The 22,305-nt window shown below is 40.7% G+C and overlaps 1 protein-coding gene across 2 annotated transcripts in view; it reads left to right on the forward strand.

Annotated features, from left to right (window-relative positions):
* FANCM (FA complementation group M) overlaps positions 1-22,305 on the forward strand; it is a 152,731-nt gene that overhangs the window by 99,440 nt on the left and 30,986 nt on the right. For both annotated transcript variants that reach the window (XM_045015213.1, XM_045015212.1), the window contains exons 12-13: positions 13,799-13,956; positions 15,182-15,334. In XM_045015213.1, coding sequence (XP_044871148.1) covers positions 13,799-13,956; positions 15,182-15,334 — 311 coding nt within the window. The remainder of the gene's footprint in view (positions 1-13,798; positions 13,957-15,181; positions 15,335-22,305) is intronic.

The raw sequence follows: 22,305 nt of genomic DNA on the forward strand, positions 1-22,305 counted from the left end.
CATCTATCGCCCCCCCACAGTTAGGGAATCCCAGTGCAGCAAAGCCATCCACTATGGCCTGCACATTTCCCAGAGTCACAATCTTTCGTAGCAGCAGCTTAGTGATTGCTTTGGCTACTTGCATCACAGCAGCCCCCACAGTAGATTTTCCAACTCCAAATTGATTCCCGACTGACCGGTAGCTGTCTGGCGTTGCAAGCTTCCACAGGGCTATCGCCACTCGCTTCTGTACTGTGAGGGCTGCTCTCATCTTGGTATTATGGCGTTTCAGGGCAGGGGCAAACAAGTCACAAAGTTCCATGAAAGTGCCCTTACGCATGCGAAAGTTTCGCAGCCACTGGGAATCGTCCCACACCTGCAACACAATGCGGTCCCACCAGTCAGTGCTTGTTTCCCGGGCCCAAAATCGGCGTTCAATGGATAGAATCTGCCCCATTACCATCAGGATCTCCAAAGCGCAGGGGCCCGCGGTTTGAGAGAATTCTGTGTCCATGTCCTCATCACTGTCATTGCCGCGCTGCCGTATCCGCCTCCTCCTCGCCTCGGATTGAAGGTCCTGGTTCAGCATATACTGCAGGAGAGTGCGCGAGGTGTTTAAAACATCCACGATTGCGGTATGGAGCTGAGCAGGGTCCATGCTTGCTGTGCTATGGCGTCTGCACAGTTCACCAAGCAAAAAAAGGCGCGAAACGGTTGTCTGCTGCTCAGGGAGGGAGGGGTGAGGCTGTACCCAGAACCACACGCAACAATGATTTTTGCCCCATCAGGCACTGGGATCTCAACCCGGAAATGCCAAGGGGCGGGGGAGGCTGCGGGAACTATGGGATGCTACGGGATAGCTACCCACAGTGCAACGCTCCAGAAATCGACGCTAGCCTCGGACCATGGACGCACACCACCGATTTAATGTGTTTAGTGTGGCCGCGCGCACTCGATTTTATAAAATCTGTTTTACAAAACTGGTTTATGCAAATTCGGAATAGTCCCGTAGTGTAGACGTACCCTTAGTTACCATTGTGGGCCATATCCAATACTACCTGTATGGCCCTGAGGATGTCACATGGACCGCAGCTGTTTGCTGATTGGGTCGTGGGTTGAGAACCATTGGTGTAAGCTGATGTCGTGACTGCATTGTGGTCCTGAAACATGCACAAAACTGTTCATAAGTGTTATGGGTCATTAGTAAAAATATAATTTATCTTACTCAAAACTTTTCAGTTCCAATATTATGATGAGACCAGTTGTTTATTTACAAGTTACAATTCTTTCAGCATCCTTGAATCAGTTATTCCCTTAATGTGTATAGAGTGAATCAGCTACTTGTCTCACTTCTCCTTAATGCAACTCCCAAGTGTTTGCTGGGTCTTAAACAAGTAATATTGCATCAAAATGTTTTTGCATCTTTATGAGGCTCCGTAACTTAGGCAGAAATTGTTTTCTTGACTAATTTTAATAATATTAGAAAAACAGCTGAAAATTCACCACATTTTAACAGATAACTATAGATGCAATGCTCCCTGTTTGCAGAGCTCTTGTTTCAGTCTGAAAAATGGCAGGGACTTAGAGTTGATCCATTGGAACCATAGATTCCTAGGTCAGAAGGGACCATTGTGATAATCTAATCTGACCTCATGCATTACACCAGTCATAGAACTTCCCCATAATAATTCCTAGAGCAGATCTTTTTAAGAAAAACATCCAGTCTTCATTAAAAAAAAAAATTAATGATGGAGAATCCACCGTGGTAAATTGTTCAAATGGTTAATTACCCTGTACACTCTCTGCCAAAAAATTATGCCTCATTTCCAGACAAGCACCAGCTAATAGCCATTGGGTCATGTTATACCTTTCTCTGCTTAAACTGAAGAACCCGTTATTAAATGTTTGTTCCCTGTGTAGATACCGTTGGCTATTTCTCATTCTCCTATTTGGTAAGAAGAGGGGAACCCCTCAGAACAGATAGGAATAACCAAAGACTCTTCTAATATAGTAGAAAAGGTAAAGGTGTGATCAGCACCACAGCTTGTGTCCAGGGAACTGCTTGTTCTACCACTTGAGATTAGGTTCCTCCTAAAAGTTTTTGTAGTAGACATAAACTAGCCCCTTCTCTTCTTCTCTCCTGCTCCCAAGAGTTGATAATTCATCTCTGAAAACAACTTGGCTCATTCCAGTAGTGTACAACCTAAAGGAAAATGTCAATGAATTCTAGTACTTCATTATAGGACTACTGAAAACTTACATAAACAGAATATGTCTTTAAATCCCTCCTAATCCCTTTTCTCAAAGAAAAATGGAGATTTGTAAGATTATACTTGCGGGGGGGGGGGGGGGGAGCAGACACTGAGATCAAAGACAGGATACTGGGCTAGATGGACCTTTGGTCTGACCCAGTATGGCTGGTCTTATGGCTATGGTGCCAAACAAACGAATATTTCTAGATGTTGTAGACAACAATGTAAATTATAAGACCAACAGTAAAATGTTCATTTATTTTCATTAATTTAATCACTACTGTATTTTGAAATGCCTTTTCAATTTGTTTTACTTAGAACTTTGCTTGTAATTTCAAATACTCTTCTGCATTCATATACTGAACTTGAGTAAGCCTCTGATCTGTGGTTTTGTATTAAAGTAATATACTTATGTCACATATATCTTTTTACAGTTATTGTTTAGCTCTAAAGTTCCCTACTTATTACCAATATATGGTTGTTTCAGTAGACAACAATTTGTCTGAATTTTTTTTTAATTACATCATATTTAAGAGTGCTGATGCATTTTTTGTAGTGACAAATCTTATGTCTTTTGTTGCAAATTAATTCTTTAATTTGGGGTTTTAAAAAGGTGAAAATGTATCTGCTGTGCCAGCGTTGCTTTTGGCCAACAATCATGCCATCAGAACACACACTAGACTTTTAGTTTATAAAGTGGTGGTAACTCTCCTCTATGCTTGTGATTCTGGGTGACCTATCAAAAACACCTGAAAAACCTGGAATGCCAGCACCAGCACTTTCTTTGGAAGATCCTCAACATAAAGTGGGAGGATCATCGCACTAATATCAGTGTCCTCACAGAGGCCAACATCATCAGTGTTGAGTTCCTCATTATCCAACACCAGCTGAGGTGGAGTGGGCACTGTGTGCTCACACCTGATGTACGCTTACCAAAACAACTACTGTATGCCCAGCTCACCAAAGGAGAAAAGAAACTGGAAGGCCAAAAGAAATGCTTTAAAAACATCCTCAAGATAAACATCAAGAGATACGACATCGACACCACACACTGGAAGACAGCAGTCTAGGATAGGGATAATTAGTGAAGACTTGTCAAAAAAGGGACGTCCACTTTTGAGGAAAATCACCTTGCCCTGATCGCAGAAAAACGCCGGAAAAGAAAGGACAGATGACTGTCACACAACAATCTTGGCCCAAGCCTGACTTCCAATGCCGCCTGCAATGTCTGCCAATGAGTTTGGAGCTCAAGGATTAGATTCCTCACTCACCAAAGGACCCATCAAAATAAAACCTGTGAAAGAGATCATCCTTGACCTCGAGGGATCGCTGATGATGATGGATTTTACAAAGCCATATTTTACAAATAAACTTGCGCCAACATGCCTCCCCATTCCTCTACATTTTAGTACAATGCTGCTCATTGGTGTGAAATCGCACTGTGTCCTCCGATTGCTTGGCACATTTCTTTTCCTATGAGATAAATGTACTTGCTGGTGAGTGGAACAGTATCTATTATTGCTTTTTAAACCAGAGATTCTAATTATTTGAGTAATCTGTTGAAGAGGCTATTTTTTAGATATAGTGTTTGCTGTAATAGCCCACTCATCGTGTGGAATAGTGAGCTGTTTGACCATTGCCACCAACCAAAGTGCATGCAATCATACTTCTGAAGTTCTGGCAACCCCATCTTAACTCCAGCCCTCACCTCCCTCCAGTAGCCTGAGTACTACCTAACATATGGTTCAGATGGTCAGGACTGTACTCAAGAATAATGGTTACTCTCAAGGGTCAGGGGAAGGAATTAGGTGCCCAGCCTGTAGTACAGTCATTATGCCATTTTCTGCCGGCCCTTACTGCACCTCCTCTCATCTTTATACATTCTCTTTCTCCCCTGGGAGGATGAAGATCCATTGAGTTTGAGTCCTGGTTAGGTACTTGAGAGGTACCTGGTTTAAATGGATCCTAAAATTGCTGCTGTCCTGCTTCAGAAGTAAGCATCTGAAGAAAGAGGCCTGCAGCCTCTTCAACTCAGTAGCATTAATTCCTCTGTGGCTTGGTTTCTTAACCAGCTTTTGAGAAGGCCTGGAAGAAAGGGAACTTGCTAAAACTCTCTTGCAGACTCTGCTCCCTCCAGCTCCATCTTGTTTCCATCCCGTTGCCCATGCCAGACTCAGGTGTCACTTGGTAGATCATGTTCAATTAGCCACTTTCCTCTCCTTGAGCAGCAGCTGCCTGCAAGTTCGATTCTTGCTGAAAGCTCTCCTCTCAGAAGCTTACCCTCTCTGAGGCCTTGTCTACATTGGGAATTTGCCAGGCTTCCAGCAGCTGATGGTCAGCCACTGTGGTGCTGCTCTGTTGAAGCTGATGCCTGCTTGAGAAAGCATGAGGGTTTGGGGAGGAGAGATTCTTTGTTTCCAGCTGGTTCCTTCCAGCAGTTAGAAATATCAGGACTCAGAAGGAAGGGTTAGAGTTATTCAGCACACCATAGGAAAAGGAAGATCATTTTCCTGGTACGACCAGACAGTTCCAAACCAAGGATTTTGAGCTTGTTTCCTTTGTATTGGAACTTCCGCATCAAGGAATGCTACTCTCACATAAGAATATGTCTGCTTTCCCTCTTGACCTGGATATTGAGAAGATTAAGAGCTCATGGAAGGCTTTAGACTCATCTACACAAATTGCAGGTGCTCCCCAGGGACTTCTGTGACTCATAAGCTACTCTCCAGAAGATTGATTCAGCCATTTTATTTAATCAGTATTTACACTGCCTCCATCCTGTGCTATCTCATCAGCATGGTCATTGCAATGAGCTACCTTTTTCTAAAATTCCTTTTTCTTTTTTTTTTAAAACACTTTTTTAAAATATTACTGAACTGCTAATTCCCTAATCTGGCTTTTTAATGTCCAATGGGTTGGATCAGAGGTGCTGCTTTTGAGCCTGCTCTGGGATCCAGATGCATAACTGGTAAAGGCCCCTCGGAAATAAAATGGAAAATGCTGATGCAGTAAAACCTTTCTATACTTGTCACTGTAGGGTTTTATGTGACTGAAGTGTATGGAGTAAATTAAAATGTCTAAATATCATATTTATAGGCTGGTTATGGCTGTACTGAAAAACTTTATTGTATGCTGAATAATTTGTCATGGAAGGATGAAAATACTAGTCAAATAACATATGACTGCTTGGCCTTGCTGCAGATACACTCTCCACACCATGTCTTCTAATCCTCTGGTCAGAGCACATCTCGTTAGTACAGTGTCATCAGCCAGTGCTTTCACGTGGGATGCTGATGTTGCTAACAGTGATACAGCAGGACTGATGTTAATAATGGGAAATATTTTAAAAATGAGCCTGATGTAGACAGGACTGTAATTTCTGATTTGTTTAATTTTTTACTTGATCTTGGTGGCCACATTGCTGGGTGTTGCAGACCAAATGACTCAGTCACCTTGACTGTCCTCCTGGTCTCCCCACACTCTTCTACAGCTGCTAGTTTTGATACTAAATTTGGCAGGATTTCTCTTCACTGATGCTCATAAAAAATTCATACTGGTGTAGAAAGCTATTTCTATGTTATAATTATTAGGAGCCAAAAAATTAGCTATTGAGATGATATTAAATGGATTTAGTAGAGAGCTCATTGAAACACTGCTTAGCTGCTCGGCTGTGTCACATGACCTCCCTACACATTCAGTTTGAAGGCAAAACCATGCTGACCTGTGATATTACACTGTTGTTCAAGGGGGCTTACAAAAACTCAGTAAAACTTGACTTCAGGAATCCTGCCTGAATGTTCGGCTTTAAAAGCAAATTAAAAAGGGCTCCAGGAGTCCTTCTGAATGTTATGTTACTTTCTGACAACATGCATGAAGGGTTTGGGGATTTTGCAGTACGGTCCAAACATAATAGTGTGGTGCGCTGGACATCATAGATTCATTTTGGTTAACAAGAAAATCTTTCATATAGCTTTCTAAGTATTAACCATTCTAATCTGTTTGAAGGAACAAGTTTAGAATCGGGATGCTATAGCACATTCCATCTCAAGTGATACACTTTATACTTCAGAACAAACAGATTATATTCACTTCATTAAGTAACGATGGAGCTTTTAACTGAGCTCAGAAAGCCTGTATCTTAATATCTGTTAGATTTGTCCCCTTCGTGCTACAGCAGTGGAAAAAGTCTATTTTTTAAGAAGTTACTAGAGAAGAAATTCCTGTTGAAAAATAGTTCACAAAAGGCAGATCAAGGAATCATAGAATATTAGGGTTGGAAGAGACCTCAGGAGGTCATCTAGTCCAATCCCCTGCTCAAAGCAGGATCAACACCTACTAAATCATCCCAGCTGGACTTGTCAAGCTGGGCCTTAAAAACCTCTAAGCATGGAGATTCCACCACCTCCCTAGGTAACCCATTCCAGTGCTTCACCACCCTCCTAGTGAAATAGTGTTTCCTAATATCCAACCTAGACTTCCCCCACTGCAACTTAGGTATATCTCCATATATAGATAGATAGATATAGAACTGGAAGGGACCCCGAAAGGTCCTTGAGTCCAGCCCCCTGCCTTCACTAGAAGGACCAAGTACTGATTTTGCCCCAAATCCCTAGGTGGCCCCCTCAAGGATTAAACCAGAGGTCGGCAACCTTTGAGAAGTGGTGTGCCGAGTCTTCATTTATTCACTCTAATTTAAGGTTTCACGTGTCGGTGATACATTAATGTTTTTAGAAAGTCTCTTTCTATAAGTCTATAATATATAACTAAACTATCGTAGTATGTAAAGTAAATAAGGTTTTTAAAATGTTTAAGAAGCTTCATTTAAAATTAAATTAAAATACAGAGCCCCCTGGGCAGGTGGCCAGGACCTGGGCAGCGTGAGTGCTACTGAAAATCAGTTTGCGTCCCACCTTTGGCATGCGTGCCATAGGTTGCGTACCCCTGGATTAAACTCACAACCCTGGGTTTAGCAGGCTAATGCTCAAACCACTGAGTTATCCCTCCCCCCCACTGAGACCATTGCTTCTTGTTCTGTCATCTGCCACCACTGAGAACAGCCTAGCTCCATCCTCTTTGGAACCCCCCTTCAGGTAGTTGAAGGCTGCCATCAAATCCCCCCTCACTCTTCTCTTCTGCAGACTAAATAACCCCAGTTCCCTCAGCCTCTCTTCGTAAATCATGTGTCCCAGCCCCCTAATCATTTTCGTTGCCCTCCACTGGACTCTCCAATTTGTCCACATCCCTTGTGTAGTGGGGGACCAAAACTGGATGCAATACTCCAGGTGTGGCCTCACCAGTGCCGAATAGAGGGGAATAATCACTTCCCTCGATCTGCTGGTAATGCTCCTACTAATACAGCCCAATATGCCGTCAGCCTTTTTGGCAACAAGGGCACACTACTGACTCATATCTACCTTCTCATCCACTGTAATCCCCAGGTCCTTTTCTGCAGAACTGCTTCTTTTAGCCAGTCAGTCCCCAGCCTGTAGCGGTGCATGGGATTCTTCCTTCCTAAGTATAGGACTCTGTATTTGTCCTTGATGAAACCTCATCAGATTTCTTTTGGCCCAGTCCTCCAATTTGTCTAGGTCACTCTGGACCCTATTCCTATCCTCCAGCGTTATCTACCTTTCCCCGCAGCTTAGTGTCATATGCGAATTAGCTGAGGGTGCAATTCATCCCATCATCCAGATCATTAAGAAAGATGTTGAACAAAACCGGCCCAGGACCGACCCCTGGGGCACTCTGCTTGATCCCGGCTGCCAACTAGACATCGAGCCGTTGATCAGTACCCGTTGAGCCCGACAATCTAGCCAGCTTTCTATCCACCTTATAGTCCATTCATCCAGTCCATTCTTTTTTAACTTGCTGGCAAGAATACTGTGGGAGACCGTATCAAAAGCTTTGCTAAAGTCAAGATATATCACATCCACCACTTTCCCCATATCCTGGATCCTTCAAGAAAGGGTAAACATCACAGGAAAATAACATGGTATTAAATTGTAAACACTCTCTTAGTTCAGGACCAAGTCATTATTCACTCTGATATTCACTTCACTGTGTTACCTTTGCAAGTTTGTACATTACAGAAAAATGAAGTACCTTACCCAGTGGGTGTTAAAATGCATCATGTGTGACAAACTCAAAGGCGACGCAAAAGTATGAGTACCAACCTCAGGGCAGACTGTTAAAAACCAGGGCATAAACCCCAAACTGATTGTGAGTTTCAAGCTTAGATTTCACCAACCAACTGCACTAAGTGCCAACTCTTCAAAGACTTTAACAGCCTCAACACAGAGTTACAGACAGTCCCCTTGAGTATTCCAGTCTGTCTTGCCACCCAAGTGAGCGTATCTTTATGATTGATGGCCCCTTACATCAAAAATCTTAGCAATATTCAAGTTACTCCTAATCCCAAAGGACCCCAGTCACTTACTTCACGTGAGTTGCACTTTGGGTCTCAGACCAAAGACAGTGCTTGTAGCCAATCACATAGTAACCTATGTTAGGATTTATTAAAGAAGAGAAGGAAATTAGATTGTTATTGACAAGGTTAAATCAAGCAAACATAGACACAGAAATGAGTTACAGTAATATAGGCTTCTATCATCAGCAAGCGCTATTTGCTCTTTGGGCTAACCCAGGCTAAGCAGCTGGGGATCTCTTGCTTATTCCTAGAAACACCTTCCTCCCCCATGGTGACAGGTTTCACAGTGGTAGCTGTGTTAGTCTGTATCAGCAAAAAGAACGAGGAGTACTTGTGGCACCTTACAGACTAATAAATGTGTTAGTCTCTAAGGTGCCACAAGTACTCCTCGTTCTTACTCCTTCCCCAGAATCCAAGCAGCATAGAGATAGTTAGTTCCTTTGTTTGGGGTCTTTATTCCTCTTCTGCCATGTGCTCTGAGCTGCAAACTCAGCTGATGGGAGGAGTCTGCTTGCATGACTCCTCTTGACGGGGAGGAGAGCAGAAAAACAATCGTAGAACCATAGGGTTAGAAGGGACCACAAGGATCATCTAGTCCAGTGATTCTCAAACTTTTTTTTTTCATGGACCACTTGAAAATTGCTTGGCGGACCACCTAATGATTTTTCCAAATGTTGTTTGTACCATTTTGCTAACTATTGTAAAGCGCTTTGGATAAAAGCGCTATATTAAAAAAAAACTTTATAATAATTAACGGTTTTTGTTCTACAAATAAAAGCACACAACTCATATTTTAATATCAGTAGTTTTACCTTTCTAATATGATGGATGTGCCCTCTCTCCCCTGCTGCGGCAGGCCCCGAGCTGGGGCTGGGAAGCAGAGGCTTCCGCCTCTTGCCGAGCTGGAGTTCAGCAGTAGATAGGAGAGCGATCGAGGATCGATTTATTGCATCTACACTATACGCGATAAATCGATCCCTGATAGATCAATTGCTACCCGCTCATCCGGCGGGTAGTGTAGACGTACCCTTACACATATTCTGGATGTCAAATAGCAAGATTAGTAAACAGCAAGTAGAGACCTGATTTCAGTTTTATTTCCTTAATTTTTGTGGAAAATGAAAAGACTTAGGAGCACAGAGTCTGTATTTGCCCATAGCTTTAGATATTGAGATGCATTCTAAACAATTGAATTCTTCCTTAACAGAAGGCAGGAGTCAGAAATACAAGGTATACCTTCAGTTTGAGTGGAGCAGTCATTTTCAGGGTAAAAAGCAACATAACTTCTTCTCCAATACATCTGTTAGTCTTTAAGGTGCCACAGGACTCGTTGTTGCTTTTTACAGATCCAGACCAACACGGCTACCCCTCTGATTTTCAAGGTAGTGATGCCACTGTGAAAAGCACAAACAGTAGTGTATGTTCCAGGGATGGTCTGGAGACTTACTTGTTCCCATGTGTGCATACATGTATATCTATATGTAATGCACCCATTGGTAGGTGATCGCATTTCTGCCATGAGTGAGATTTTATTATTGCAAACAAAAAAGCAGGAACATCATCTGTGTACCAGTTTCTGAGATTCAAATCTTGTCCATAACTGCATTATTGTTTCAAAGCCAGTCCACAGGAGATCCTCCACATGCTCTCACTGTTCTTTTAAGTTAATGACAACTTGAAGGTAGCACACTTGCAATATTTTTTCTTTCCTGAGCTCTGTCGTAGCTGAGCAGGGAGGCTTAACTCTTTTAAGGGAGTAAATAGTTCATTTTGGGCCTATTTTTTTTTGTTCTTTATGTATCTGAGTATCTGTTAGAATCTTCAGGGCATCTGGTCATTTCCAGGAAGGGAAGGGGAACCCTGACAGAAGTTGCTCTCCAGACTGACCACAGACCCAAGCCACACTACAGGTGGCTGAAAGCTCCTTGGAATAGGTGCTCCTGTTGCATATGTATATGACAATTTCTTAGGAAAAGAAATATCTGTAGTACTGTGGTGTCTCTGAAATGGAACCAGAAGCTTATTTTTAAGGTATGTCATTTTTGAGGTGGTCAGCCTTGATCCCTCTTCGTTTATAAAGTGTCTCTCTTACTCCGTGTCTCCATCTCCCTCAAAATTGCTAAATATTTAGCTTGTCCGTTTAGTCTCTTGAAACTGAAATTGTAACAGCATTTAATAACACTGGAGTTTGCTTTCTGAATCCTTTGTTTACAACTACAAACAATTTCCCTCTCTGTGGATTTTTGGAAACATAAAGATACTACAAAAGAGGCAAATCAACACTTAAACAAAGCTGAACTGTTTCTCTCTGCTATTTAGGTCATGCCTTCTTTAAAGCCAGTCTTTGGTTGTCCTACTTAAGTGCTTCTGTTTCTCGCCTCCTAACATTGAACCTTGGTGCATGGTACTATTATATAATGGATTGTAACGTAGCAAAGTAATAAACAGCTTTCTTCTGGCACTAAGTTAGTGTCTTTAAGGAACGTTGATCTTTATTAATCTTAAGCAGTTTAGAGGTGAAATAAGGTTAGTCTCAGGCAATGGGATGAATGGAGTATTTTAAAAGCATAAAATGCTGAGAAACTTCAACTTCTACAGAATCTACCTGTTTACATAGATCTTTAATGCAGGGAACATATTTAATCTTTGCTCCAAAGATTGCACTGGCTCCTATTAAGTTTATGGGTGAAATTGGATGGATTTTTTTTATTATTATTTTTTATCTGTTAAAAACAAGTAGGTTTTGGCCCTCGATATTGCAGATCTTTATGCTGTACCTTTACATTTGATTCTCTTGCGTGGATGATTCCTACTTCACCTCTACCTCGATATAACGCTGTCCTTGGGAGCCAAAAAATCTTACCGCATTATAGGTGAAACCATGTTATATTGAACTTGCTTTGATCCACCGGAATGCGCAGTTCCCCCCCCCACCCCCCGAGCACTGCTTTACCACATTATATCCAAATTCGTGTTATATTGGGTGGAGTTATATCAAGGTAGTGGTGTACTGTATGATTGGAAGCAGGGTGGTGGTGTTGGAAGACACTCCACCCTGGAATTTGCTTTCTGTGTTTAGTCCAGTTTCCTTTTTCCAAGTCTGATGCCACTATACGACCCATTTTCTCTCACAGGTGAGGTGGGAGGGGTTGGTTTGTTCTGGGGGTATGGGAGTTTTTTAGTATCTCAGCATAAAGTGATATTTGAAAAATAATTCTGTGCTCTTATTAATATTGTGATGTGTGTTGTGTGGTTGTGCACTTAAAGCAATTTAGGTGGATGTGGGGAGGGATAGCTCAGTGGTTTGAGCATTGGCCTGTTAAATCCAGGGTTGTGAGTTCAATCCTTGAGGGGGCCATTTAGGGATTTGGGGAAAAAATCCGTCTGAGGATTTGTCCTGCTTTGAGCAGGGGGTTTTGGACTAGATGATCTCCTGAGGTCCCTTCCAACCCTGATATTCTATGATTTGATTCTGTGTCATGTGTAATCTGAAAAACTGCATGTGTTTATACTGTAATATACTGAGGACAAATATGCCCTTCATATAAGTATAAAAGTTACATGTAATTTCCTTCTACAGTTTATTTTTACCTATGATCATATATCATGAACCAGCCTTTGAATTGATATATGAAAGTCATGTATTATTGTGACATCTGAGTGAGGCACCTGGAAAGGACAGTTATGAACAGTGGGGTAGGCCCCTTGTGAATTGAGGACTCACTCCATTGTTCTGATGCCCCAATGCCAGTGTGTTCATTTCAGGAGTTTGGTGTTGGCTACATAAGGTGTCAACTGAGGACAAGAATTAGCACTCTGGGTACTCTGCTTCCTTTGTCTTCCTCCTCCCCAAAGATTGCTCTAGTTCTTTCCTGTGTACTCTTCCCCATCCACATGCCCTTGATAGGTAAAATGGGGACCAAAATAGTCAAGGGATTAATCAGTTGTTTGGTTTTAACAGATTTTCACTGTTTAGGCAGTGCAATAATTCCATCTGATATTTTCAATTTTCTCCTTGGTCTTTTGGCAACATATGATTAACTGAGGGACTATGTTTGCCCTGTGTGACAATCATCACCTGCAGGACGTGCCAGTGTTTATTTACAAGTATACACACACCTCTCTCCACTACTCCTCCATAAAACAGAACGTTTGAATTTTTTTTTGCTTTTAACTGATTCTTCCACCTATCCATTTCAGTTTGTGTTGCTGCATGTTTGAAGTCAATAGCAATTAGAGATTATCAAATAACAGGCTGAAATAGAATTATTCAATCAAAGATTAACAATCAGTGTTTAGTACAGCACTATCCAGAATACAGAAAGAAGACATACTTTACCACTTGATGTAGATGAAGAAAAGGTAGTTTGGTCCCTTCCTCTGTACTTGCTGGAATGCCGACTAATTCCCAATCTAACTCCCAAAACCTCAGACAGAGAAATTCCTTTTTGGAGGGAAAATACTTCCCATGATTAACTTTACTATGACCTGTTTTGACTTTTTTTTTACCTAACTATTGATGGAATTTCCTTATGATATCTTTGGGGTGCATGATTGATAAACTAAAGAGGATTCTAATCTGGTCATTATTACTGACAGCTGTGACAACTGCCAGTTCTTACTGAGTTAACATAAACATCTTTCAGTGAATCCTTATTTTATCCATTACAGAAGACATCTGCAATAACAAGTACTTCTTATCAATCAAACAACATAACTAAATCTTAGGCACCCCTCATCAGCCACCCACTCTTGTTTATACATATTTCCGTACTTTGGTCTTTTTCCTAGACATATATTTCCCCACATATTTGGAGGTGCCAGGCATAATAAAGTATAGCCCAATACTGGGTCATGTGAATACGATCACTCACAGGTTAAAAACTAGCACTCTGGCCTTCAAATTCAGACCCATTCTTTACTGATATCAGAAAGATTCTGGGAGAAAAGTTAATATGCAAACAAATTTAATATACAAGAAAAATAGGACTGAAAAGGTTAATGTTTACTACCAATGTGGCAATGGGAATTTGTTTTCCTATGGCTGGTATCATATGAGGTCCTAATTAATCACTGTGTCTTTTTCTTTGTTACATAGATTTATTTTTCCTAAGATGTTTTCATTTTTACCCATTTGCAGGCACAAAACAAACAGACTCACGTGAAAATTGGTTCCTAACATCAGAGGAATTTGAAGTATGGAACAGCTTATACAAACTAAAAGAAAGTGATGGAGTCAAAGAACCAATGTTTTCTCAAAGTCACTTTGAAACTTTAGAAAATATGGAGGAAATAGCAGTAAGTTCAACCTTAATGTAATGTCACTAGAAGATTTAGAAGAAATTACAGAAGTGAATCTCTGCCATTGATTTTTGGACATGTTTTTCCTTAGTATTAGAATTGATCAGATAATTTTACAGTGTAGAAATTATTGTAATATTATAGAGAAATCTGAACTACTTCTGCTGTGGTGATGCCAGATGCTGACAGAATATTACCTAATGAGTTTCCCAGACCAAGATTCTTCTTCATATATTTGAGAACAATTCAAAGAAATCCTTTGACAGGGAAAATAATCCTAAAGATTTCTGGGTAGAGAATAAAATTAAAAAGATTCTAAGGAAGCCTATCTAAAAAATATAATTTAAGGACATTCTGATATCTATATGAGAGAGAACCAGGGAATTGTAATCCAAGATTGTTCGGCATGTGAGATTTTTCTAATATCTGAAACCCACTTCCTGTAAATTAAAATATTTGTAGGATATTGTCGTCTCCTGCTGCTATTATAGGCATAGGAAACTTATTTCTGTTGGATGCAAATAACTTGTGTTAACACTTCCAAAAGTTATATACACTCCTTTGTAAAAAGGAGACTATATCCTCAGTGATGATATTCAGTAATTATGGGTATTTTGAAATCCCTCTGTTAACTTAGAGAAGGCAAGACTCCCACTCAGTGGGCTCTTTCTTGATGCGAAGAATAAATAGGAATCCCCATCTGTCACTTCACATTTTAGATCCGCATGCTTTGTGCATGACAAATGGCAATAGTTACGGGTTTCTTTTGGTTACTTGGAAAGTTAGTACAGAATACATAGTTCAAGACTAAAAGCAGAGAATATTTCCTTTTATTAAAACAGACATCTCTCCCTTATAATAATTTTATTGGTCTTCTCTTTTGTTCAGGACATTTGAGGGTGGTTTCCATAGAGAACTGGGACTCTATTTGTTTTAGAGTAGTAGTCGTGTTAGTCTGTATCAGCAAAAACAATGAGGAGTCCTTTTGGCACCTTAGAGACTAACACATTTATTTGGGCATAAGCTTTCGTGGGCTAAAGCCCACTTCATCAGATGCAACATCTGATGCATCTGATGAAGTGGGTTTTAGCCCACAACAGCTTATGTCCATATATATTTGTTAGTCTCTAAGGTGCCACAAGGTCTCTTCATTGTTTCTATTTGTTTTGTGAACCAATTGCATGATTGAAATTTTCATGTTAATATTTATTTGAAACTGCAGGCATCTCGAGTGGAAGGAACTCGTGAACTTTCCCTATCTGAATGGAGACTTTGGCAGAATCGTCCCTTTCCTACCTATCTGGTTGACCACTCGGATCGTTGCTACCATTTTATTAGTGTTATGGAAATGATAGAACTGATGAGACATGAAGAGGTAGGCTCTTTGAGTTACTATGTTTGACTAGGTATGCAAGCATAGATATGCATCAACTGCATAATAATAAAAAAAGGAAATTCTAATATGTTTAAGGGCTTATCCACATTAAAATTCACAGAGGTGAGCTTGAAATAGCTGGGTGTAAATTTAATGTGCAATTAGCTGTTCCACACTAATTCCTTGTGTGGGCATTCTTATTCCACACTGAATACCTTTTTGCAATTTAGATTAAGAAGTGGGTTAATCTAAACCGCAATAGCAGTTTAGGTTAATACTGAGTGATAGCTATACTGCATTAGCTTTTCACAGCCTTTTCTGCGCGTAGACAAGCCCAGATACTGCTTTAGTCTCTGTATCTTTGTCAGTCAAGATGAAAGGAGGAAAAAATGTATGCAGTTTTTAAAGACGGCACTGAACATCTTAAAATATCCCTCACAGTCTTTTACTTTCAAATGTTTATACTGAGCTATTGAACTGTTGTTTAAAAGGTAAGTGTTTGGTTTTTTCTGCAGAATGTTATGTCATAAGTTTATTCTAGTTTTAATAACTATTTTTATCCAGATATCACTTTTCAGAAAACCCACAATAAGAGAACTAAACACATACCAAGGAATCAACATAATAACAAAATCACAAAAAGGGACACTACCAATCGTCCAAGAACATTAAAAGTTTTGAAGTACTTGCATGTATTAAATGCACTCGTGACAATGATAAATTTGTGTATCACATACAAGCACTGAAAATATACTTCAGGAATATCTCACAAAAAGTGCTCTAATTATCACAGTATAAAATACTAAAAGAAAGCTAGAACCTTCTCCGTTGGGTTTTAAAAGGTAAGAGCTAGGTCAAGAGTACACCAATCAAATATACAGGGATGAAAATTAAGTTGGGAATATTATTGATTTCCTTAGATTGTCATTGATTGGTGGCATTTAGGTGTTTATAGTAAAATGCATGTGTCGATGAGATTATGTACAGATAGATGTATCAACAAAGTTTGAAGATTTTAATTGGACATTATTCTGCATTTTCCTCCAATTTAGCTTCAGCATAATCCATAAATGTTGCTCTTTGGTGTGCTGAAGTTTTCCAGGTCATCAGAATCTGTTGCTTAGCTGCCAAAGTTTCTTGAACAGCCATGGTTAATCATTGGGAGAGAATGGAGACATTGCAGTTGCATTTCTTGCCAGGAAAGTGAGTTAATGGTAAATTATAAATATACATTTTAGGGCCAGCTTAATCTTTTCCATTTCAGCCTAGAACACTAAAAGTCTAAAGCCCTTCTAGAGCATGAGTTCTCAGTCTGGAGTCATGAACATATTGCTAAGTGGGAGAAGGCTCATAAGGTAGTCGTGGTATAGGGAAGGACGGGAGTCATGGTGTAGATTTAATAAATGCTGTTCTAGTGTATAATCATGACTGTACATTTTGATGGTGGCATTTTGAGGATTAATTTCCTATTTATTTTATTTAAATACAAAATATGCTTTTGCAGTGCTGTAGGTGCCCTAACTTATGCCTATTGCAACAAAAACCCAGCAGCACTAAAATAATTCAAACAGGAACTCTGCCAGACATGATCTAAGAAGCATATCCACAGCCCTCTCCAAAAACCCTATCAAATTGATTTCAGAGTGGTAGCCGTGTTAGTCTGCATGCATCTGATGAAGTGGGTTTTAGCCCACGAAAGCTTATGCCCAAATAAATTTGTTAGTCTCTAAGGTGCCACAAGTACTCCTCGTTCTTTTTATCAAATAGATGTTTTTTGCGACATTCCTGGAAGGTCACTGGATGCAGGCCATTTCAGATGAAGCAGGGAAGCAAGCCCCAGAATCTTGGGGTCTTCACAGAAAGCAGTCTTCCAGCAGCCCCCTCTTTTGACCAGGGTGGCTCAGGGAGAGAGTCAGTCCCTAAGGCAGGCTGGATCTAGGCTAGTTAGGAATTCATAGGTAGAGCCTGGTGTTTTTCTCAAATATGAGAAAACATAAAATAATACTTTTTTAAAAAAGTGATAAAATGAAATAGAATGAAATGTTGCGCAGGTTTCATAGATTCATAGAATATCAGGGTTGGAAAGGACCTCAGCAAGTGATCTAGTCCAACCCTCTGCTCAAAGCAGGACCAATCCCCAACTAAATCATTTGGTTGCACAATCCAAGGAGCAGCTTACATGACAGAGACTGTGTATGAACAGCCCAGGAGTAGGGGTTCTCACAGCAGAGCAGGGTAAAGCTGGCTCCCAGAGTCAAGGATTGGAGTGACCTAGCAGATCACTGGTCCGGATAACACCAGGGGAACGTCACAATTACTCAAGAAGGGAAGATGCGCTGCTGGCTGAAATTTAACTAAACAATCAGTATCAAGTGATTATTTTTTCTGAGCAAAAACCAGACTAATGTTTCTTTCAAAGCAATAGGCAACCTGCCCTTTCTGAGAACCATTGACAGTCTTCTCAAGCCAGGGATCCAGTACTTCATAACTGGCCTTCCCCAGCCAAGAAGTACATGGATCCCATGCACAGGTTTTGGGATGAAGTTCTCTCAGCACCTCTATTACCCCAGTGATCATCGCTGATTGAAACTAGCAGGAAAGATGAGGCCCTGGTCCCCGAGGCCTTGCCCTGTCTCACCTTAGAAGCAGACAGCCCATTCCTAAACTGATCAGTCTTCTCTGCAAAATAACACATTTTCTTGCAGTGGGGTGGGCTCAGATCAGCTACTGAGTTCAGGCAGTCTGGATTTACTGGGCTCTTCCACCCAAAACAAATCTGCCGTCTAAGATTTTGTGAATGCTATGGTGGAGGAAAATGACTTTTTTTTGCTTCCTCCCAGGCCGCACAGCAAGAGTTTTCAAAGCTTTCTGCTGCAACTAGTCAGCCTTGGCATGAGTCTTATGCCACTGCTGGTCTAACTGTCTTCCCTACTGTCTCATTTGCTGCAGATCATCAGTAAGTCAGGGTGACCTGTGAGAACAAAGCTAGCAAGCAGGCACATCTTGTATAATTATGTAGTGCGAGGTAGCTGCAGAGTGAAGATCCTTTGTGTATAAAACATTTTAAAGAAAAAGCCATGTATAAAACCACCTGTGGTGGTGAGAATACCACTTGCCTTAGCTCTGTAAGCCAACTTCAACATGAATCTGGAATTTGTGATGGATAACATTTCACTAAGAGATTTCAAAATTTATGGTGAAACCTGCCCTCTAGCAACTTCAGTTTCTCAGAGGTGCACCCACCCTGATTGCTAATTATCTTTTATCTGTCGTTCTTTTTCTTTTCTTCTTGAGTGATCTTGAAGGATAATGACAGATAACCAGAATTAGAACTAGGAGATGAGCCTTGAGACACAGAGTTCCATGTGCTCAGGTCAAAGCAGGCTTAGTCATACTAGCTATGATAGCTGCACTGCTCCTTGCTTCTGGGCAGGTGGAGTCCTAATGCTAACTCTTCTGATTTTATTTTAGGAGAGAAGATTGTTATAATCTTAATCATCAATAAGAATCTTTCCCTTAATCTTCATTGTAGCTGTATCTACGTCTTAAGGTGTGGTTAGCTGTGGCAGTAACAGAGACATATTTATGCATGGGATTCAGGCAGCACTTTGAGAACTAAACTGTTCATCCAAGCAGCAACGGCAGGGATGGGGAGTCCAGAGCCGATAACAGGTCAACATTAGGGGGAGTATAGCCGGGAGAGCTGGAATTAGTGTAGCTCTCCCACATTTTAATGGATAAATCAACTACCCTCTTACAAAAACAAAATCCCTCCCCACAAGGAACAGTTGTCAACAATGGATTTGGTTACCTCAGAAAGATGGCAGCTGAAACAACTATTTAACTTTTACATAATCTGTAAGTAAAATAAGTATTTTTTAAAAAAAATACTGGTTTTAAGAGGAGAGGACTTTTAAAAATGTTATATGCATGTGCCAATTGATGTTTTCCTTTATCCTTTAAATTAAAAAAAAAATCTAAATGTATAAATTGAATACCACACTCAAGAATCTGTCCATTATTGGGTACCCAGCTCTGGTAATTTGAGAGAGAGCACAATTCCAACGTAATCGCCTCATTACATTGATGCTTATTTGATGAACAACTGGAATCACCTCCTCAATATGTATACTGAGTTGAGGTATAATGTTAAATATATAGCTATTCTAATTGTATAAAATTGAAAACATTATAATTTGCTAAAATGTTATATTGGCATCAACTTGAATAATACAGTGTGGTTTCAAATTCATAGATTGAACCCAAATCTAAGGGACATTACCTTTCAAATAACGTGGCATTACTTCACCTCCTAAAAGTCTAGGAGTCAGTCATGCCTAGCCAGCCATACATGCAGAATTCCTTCATGAAATAGGAGATAATGGGAAACAGTAGTCATATAGCGTGCAATATTAGTCAAGTCAGGAAATTCCAAAACTTCGGCATGCTTTGGCAAAACTAACTTGGCGATGTTGCATATGCTGTTAACAAGAGAAAGATTAACAGAAAGTTCTGTGGATTAGATGATTATACTGGAATAATCTTAGTTCTAAGATTTTACTAGTTAAGGAGTTCTTAATCTTTCAAGACTAACATTTTGTTATGAAATTAAATGCAAAAAAACCTGCAAAATCTAAAGGGAAAATAAGAATATCTGGAAGCAATTGTCTTGAAGATTTTGGCTTAGCCAATAAAGCGTGTAAATTTCTTTGAACCAACAAGTGCAGACTTGGCTAAGCAATGTATTTATGACCTGTTTCTGATCCTGGTAACATTTATACACGTAACTTTTAAGCGCCATGAGAAATCCCACTGACTTGAAGCACATGCTTAGGTGTTTGCAGGATCAAGGCATCAACATATAGGCACTGTGGCACACATGACAATATCCAGCAATATCCTGGGCAAACCTTATAGAAATAAGTTAAACTTTACTGAATTACATTTAATATCTGTGTTGGGGTGGTGGGGGAATTGTATGGGAGAAAGAAGGATTAATGCAATCTCTGGGAGATAAGGTGAATTTCAAATGACTGTTGAACAATATAGCAGATGTGATTTCTCTTTGGGACAATAAGTATGAAGTGAAATTTCTAGGAAGTACTGGGGAGGAGGATATTGCAAAACCCCACCTACAGACGGTCTTTGAAGCGTTGTGGAGGGGAGGATCTTTTTGTTTGCTGATCACCTGTGACATAAGGACAGTTCAAAGAACCAATGTGGATTCACCAGAGACCATCAGACAAAGGAAAGGACTTTTGAATATATAGCCCCAGTTTAAACTGATTCAGGGCCTTTGTTCTGATCCAGCAAATGGGCAGGACCTCTGGTTCATGGAAGCAGGGCTGGCTTTAGCCAATTCCCTCGATTCCCTAGAATCGGGCCCCGTGCCGAAGAGGGCCCCACGCCCACGCCTAGGTGGGCCTCGCGCCTTAGGCGCCTTTTAAATTTTTTTTTACATACCTGGTAGCAGTCCAGGTCTTCGGCAGCGGGGGGTCCGGAGCGAGCGAAGGACCCCCTGCCGCCGAAGTGCCGCTGAAGACCCAGATCGCCACCGTGTATTCGAATCGGGCCCTGCAGTTCCTAAAGCTGGCCCTGCATGAAAGGCCCCAATCCTTAGGAAAGAGTTGGAGGGACTTGGCTTACTGATGCCCCATAAGACCTGAAAGCTAGTTCTGAGCCGAGGCTGTTATGAACTTGTGACCACAAAAGAGATCTCTTGAGGTGAGGGGGTGGGGAGAAGAGGGAGTGAAGGACTCACCTGCTGGAGCCCTTATTGGAAAAATATGGGGGGAGGGGGGGAATCGCTGGTAAGATTATTAGCATGCATATAGGTTCTTGTATTGGTTTTAATGTTTTCAGTGTAGAGCTTTTACCTTAAGAATAAAATATGCTTGTTTAGAAAGAACTGTGTGGTACCATATAACTGGGACAATTTCACTTTGTACAGTCTCTGAGGGGAGAAGTGAAGCAGGCCTGCTGAAGCAAATTGTCTTTTGCTGGGAATAACAGTGAATTCAGGGAACTGTTCGGCCTGGAAATGCCCTGGTCAGCAGTAAGAGAGACATGTGTCATCACCCGAGAGGCAACAGCTTGGGGGCTGGAAGCCTGAGAGGGCGCATGCCCTTGCTGGACTACTAATGGGGAATAAAGGTGCAGTGGCCCTGAATTGTGACAGGCATAGTGCATCTAGGTATGCACCTGTGGACTTTGTATTATATGTGGTCAGGATGCAATTTTCAAATTATCCGCACTTTCTTTAATCAAGACCACTGTTCTTCAAATGAAGTTAAGGCACTAGTCCTCAGTGAGGACTCCAGCCATGCTAAGTTTCAGATGTTTTGATGTACCTTAAGGTGGTTATATGTATATACCCGTCCTCACTGATCTCAACAATGGATGAAGGGGTTTTACTTTAACTTCCTGAGAATTAACCTTTAGGCAGAGACCAAGCCTGTAGAACTGCAACCTAAAAAAGCTGTGTTTTAAGAAAGTGAGTGGTGTGGTTATAAGTGAAATCACTTTGCAGTCTCAGGTATTATGGGGTACTACCAGGTACCTACTATAAATATAGATAGCCAAATGTTCTGCTACTAATCCTTCTCCTCTAACGTTAATTTACCGCCCTTAATCATAGAAATATTAAGGCAAATGCAAGTCAGAGCCACCACTTTAAATAACCAAGATGTTGCACTTCGGACGACAATGGTTTGTATAAGGAAATCAACACTGTTTTGTTCAAAACCAGCAAATAAACTAGAAGTACATGGTGAGACTATTAAGCACTTACTTGGAACAGTGTAATTTAAAATACTTGATTCTAATATAAATGTTTGAAGACTTACCTGCTCTGTAGATTTTTTGTATATTCTCTATAGGCTTGTTGCAAAGAGGAAAACAAACTATCATTCTCCTTTCATTGTACCCTTTTAATCCGATTTTGAAGAAACCTCAAATTTACCCTGCAGCTG

This window comes from Mauremys mutica, chromosome 4, assembly GCF_020497125.1.
Source record: "Mauremys mutica isolate MM-2020 ecotype Southern chromosome 4, ASM2049712v1, whole genome shotgun sequence".
NCBI lineage: Eukaryota > Metazoa > Chordata > Testudines > Geoemydidae > Mauremys > Mauremys mutica.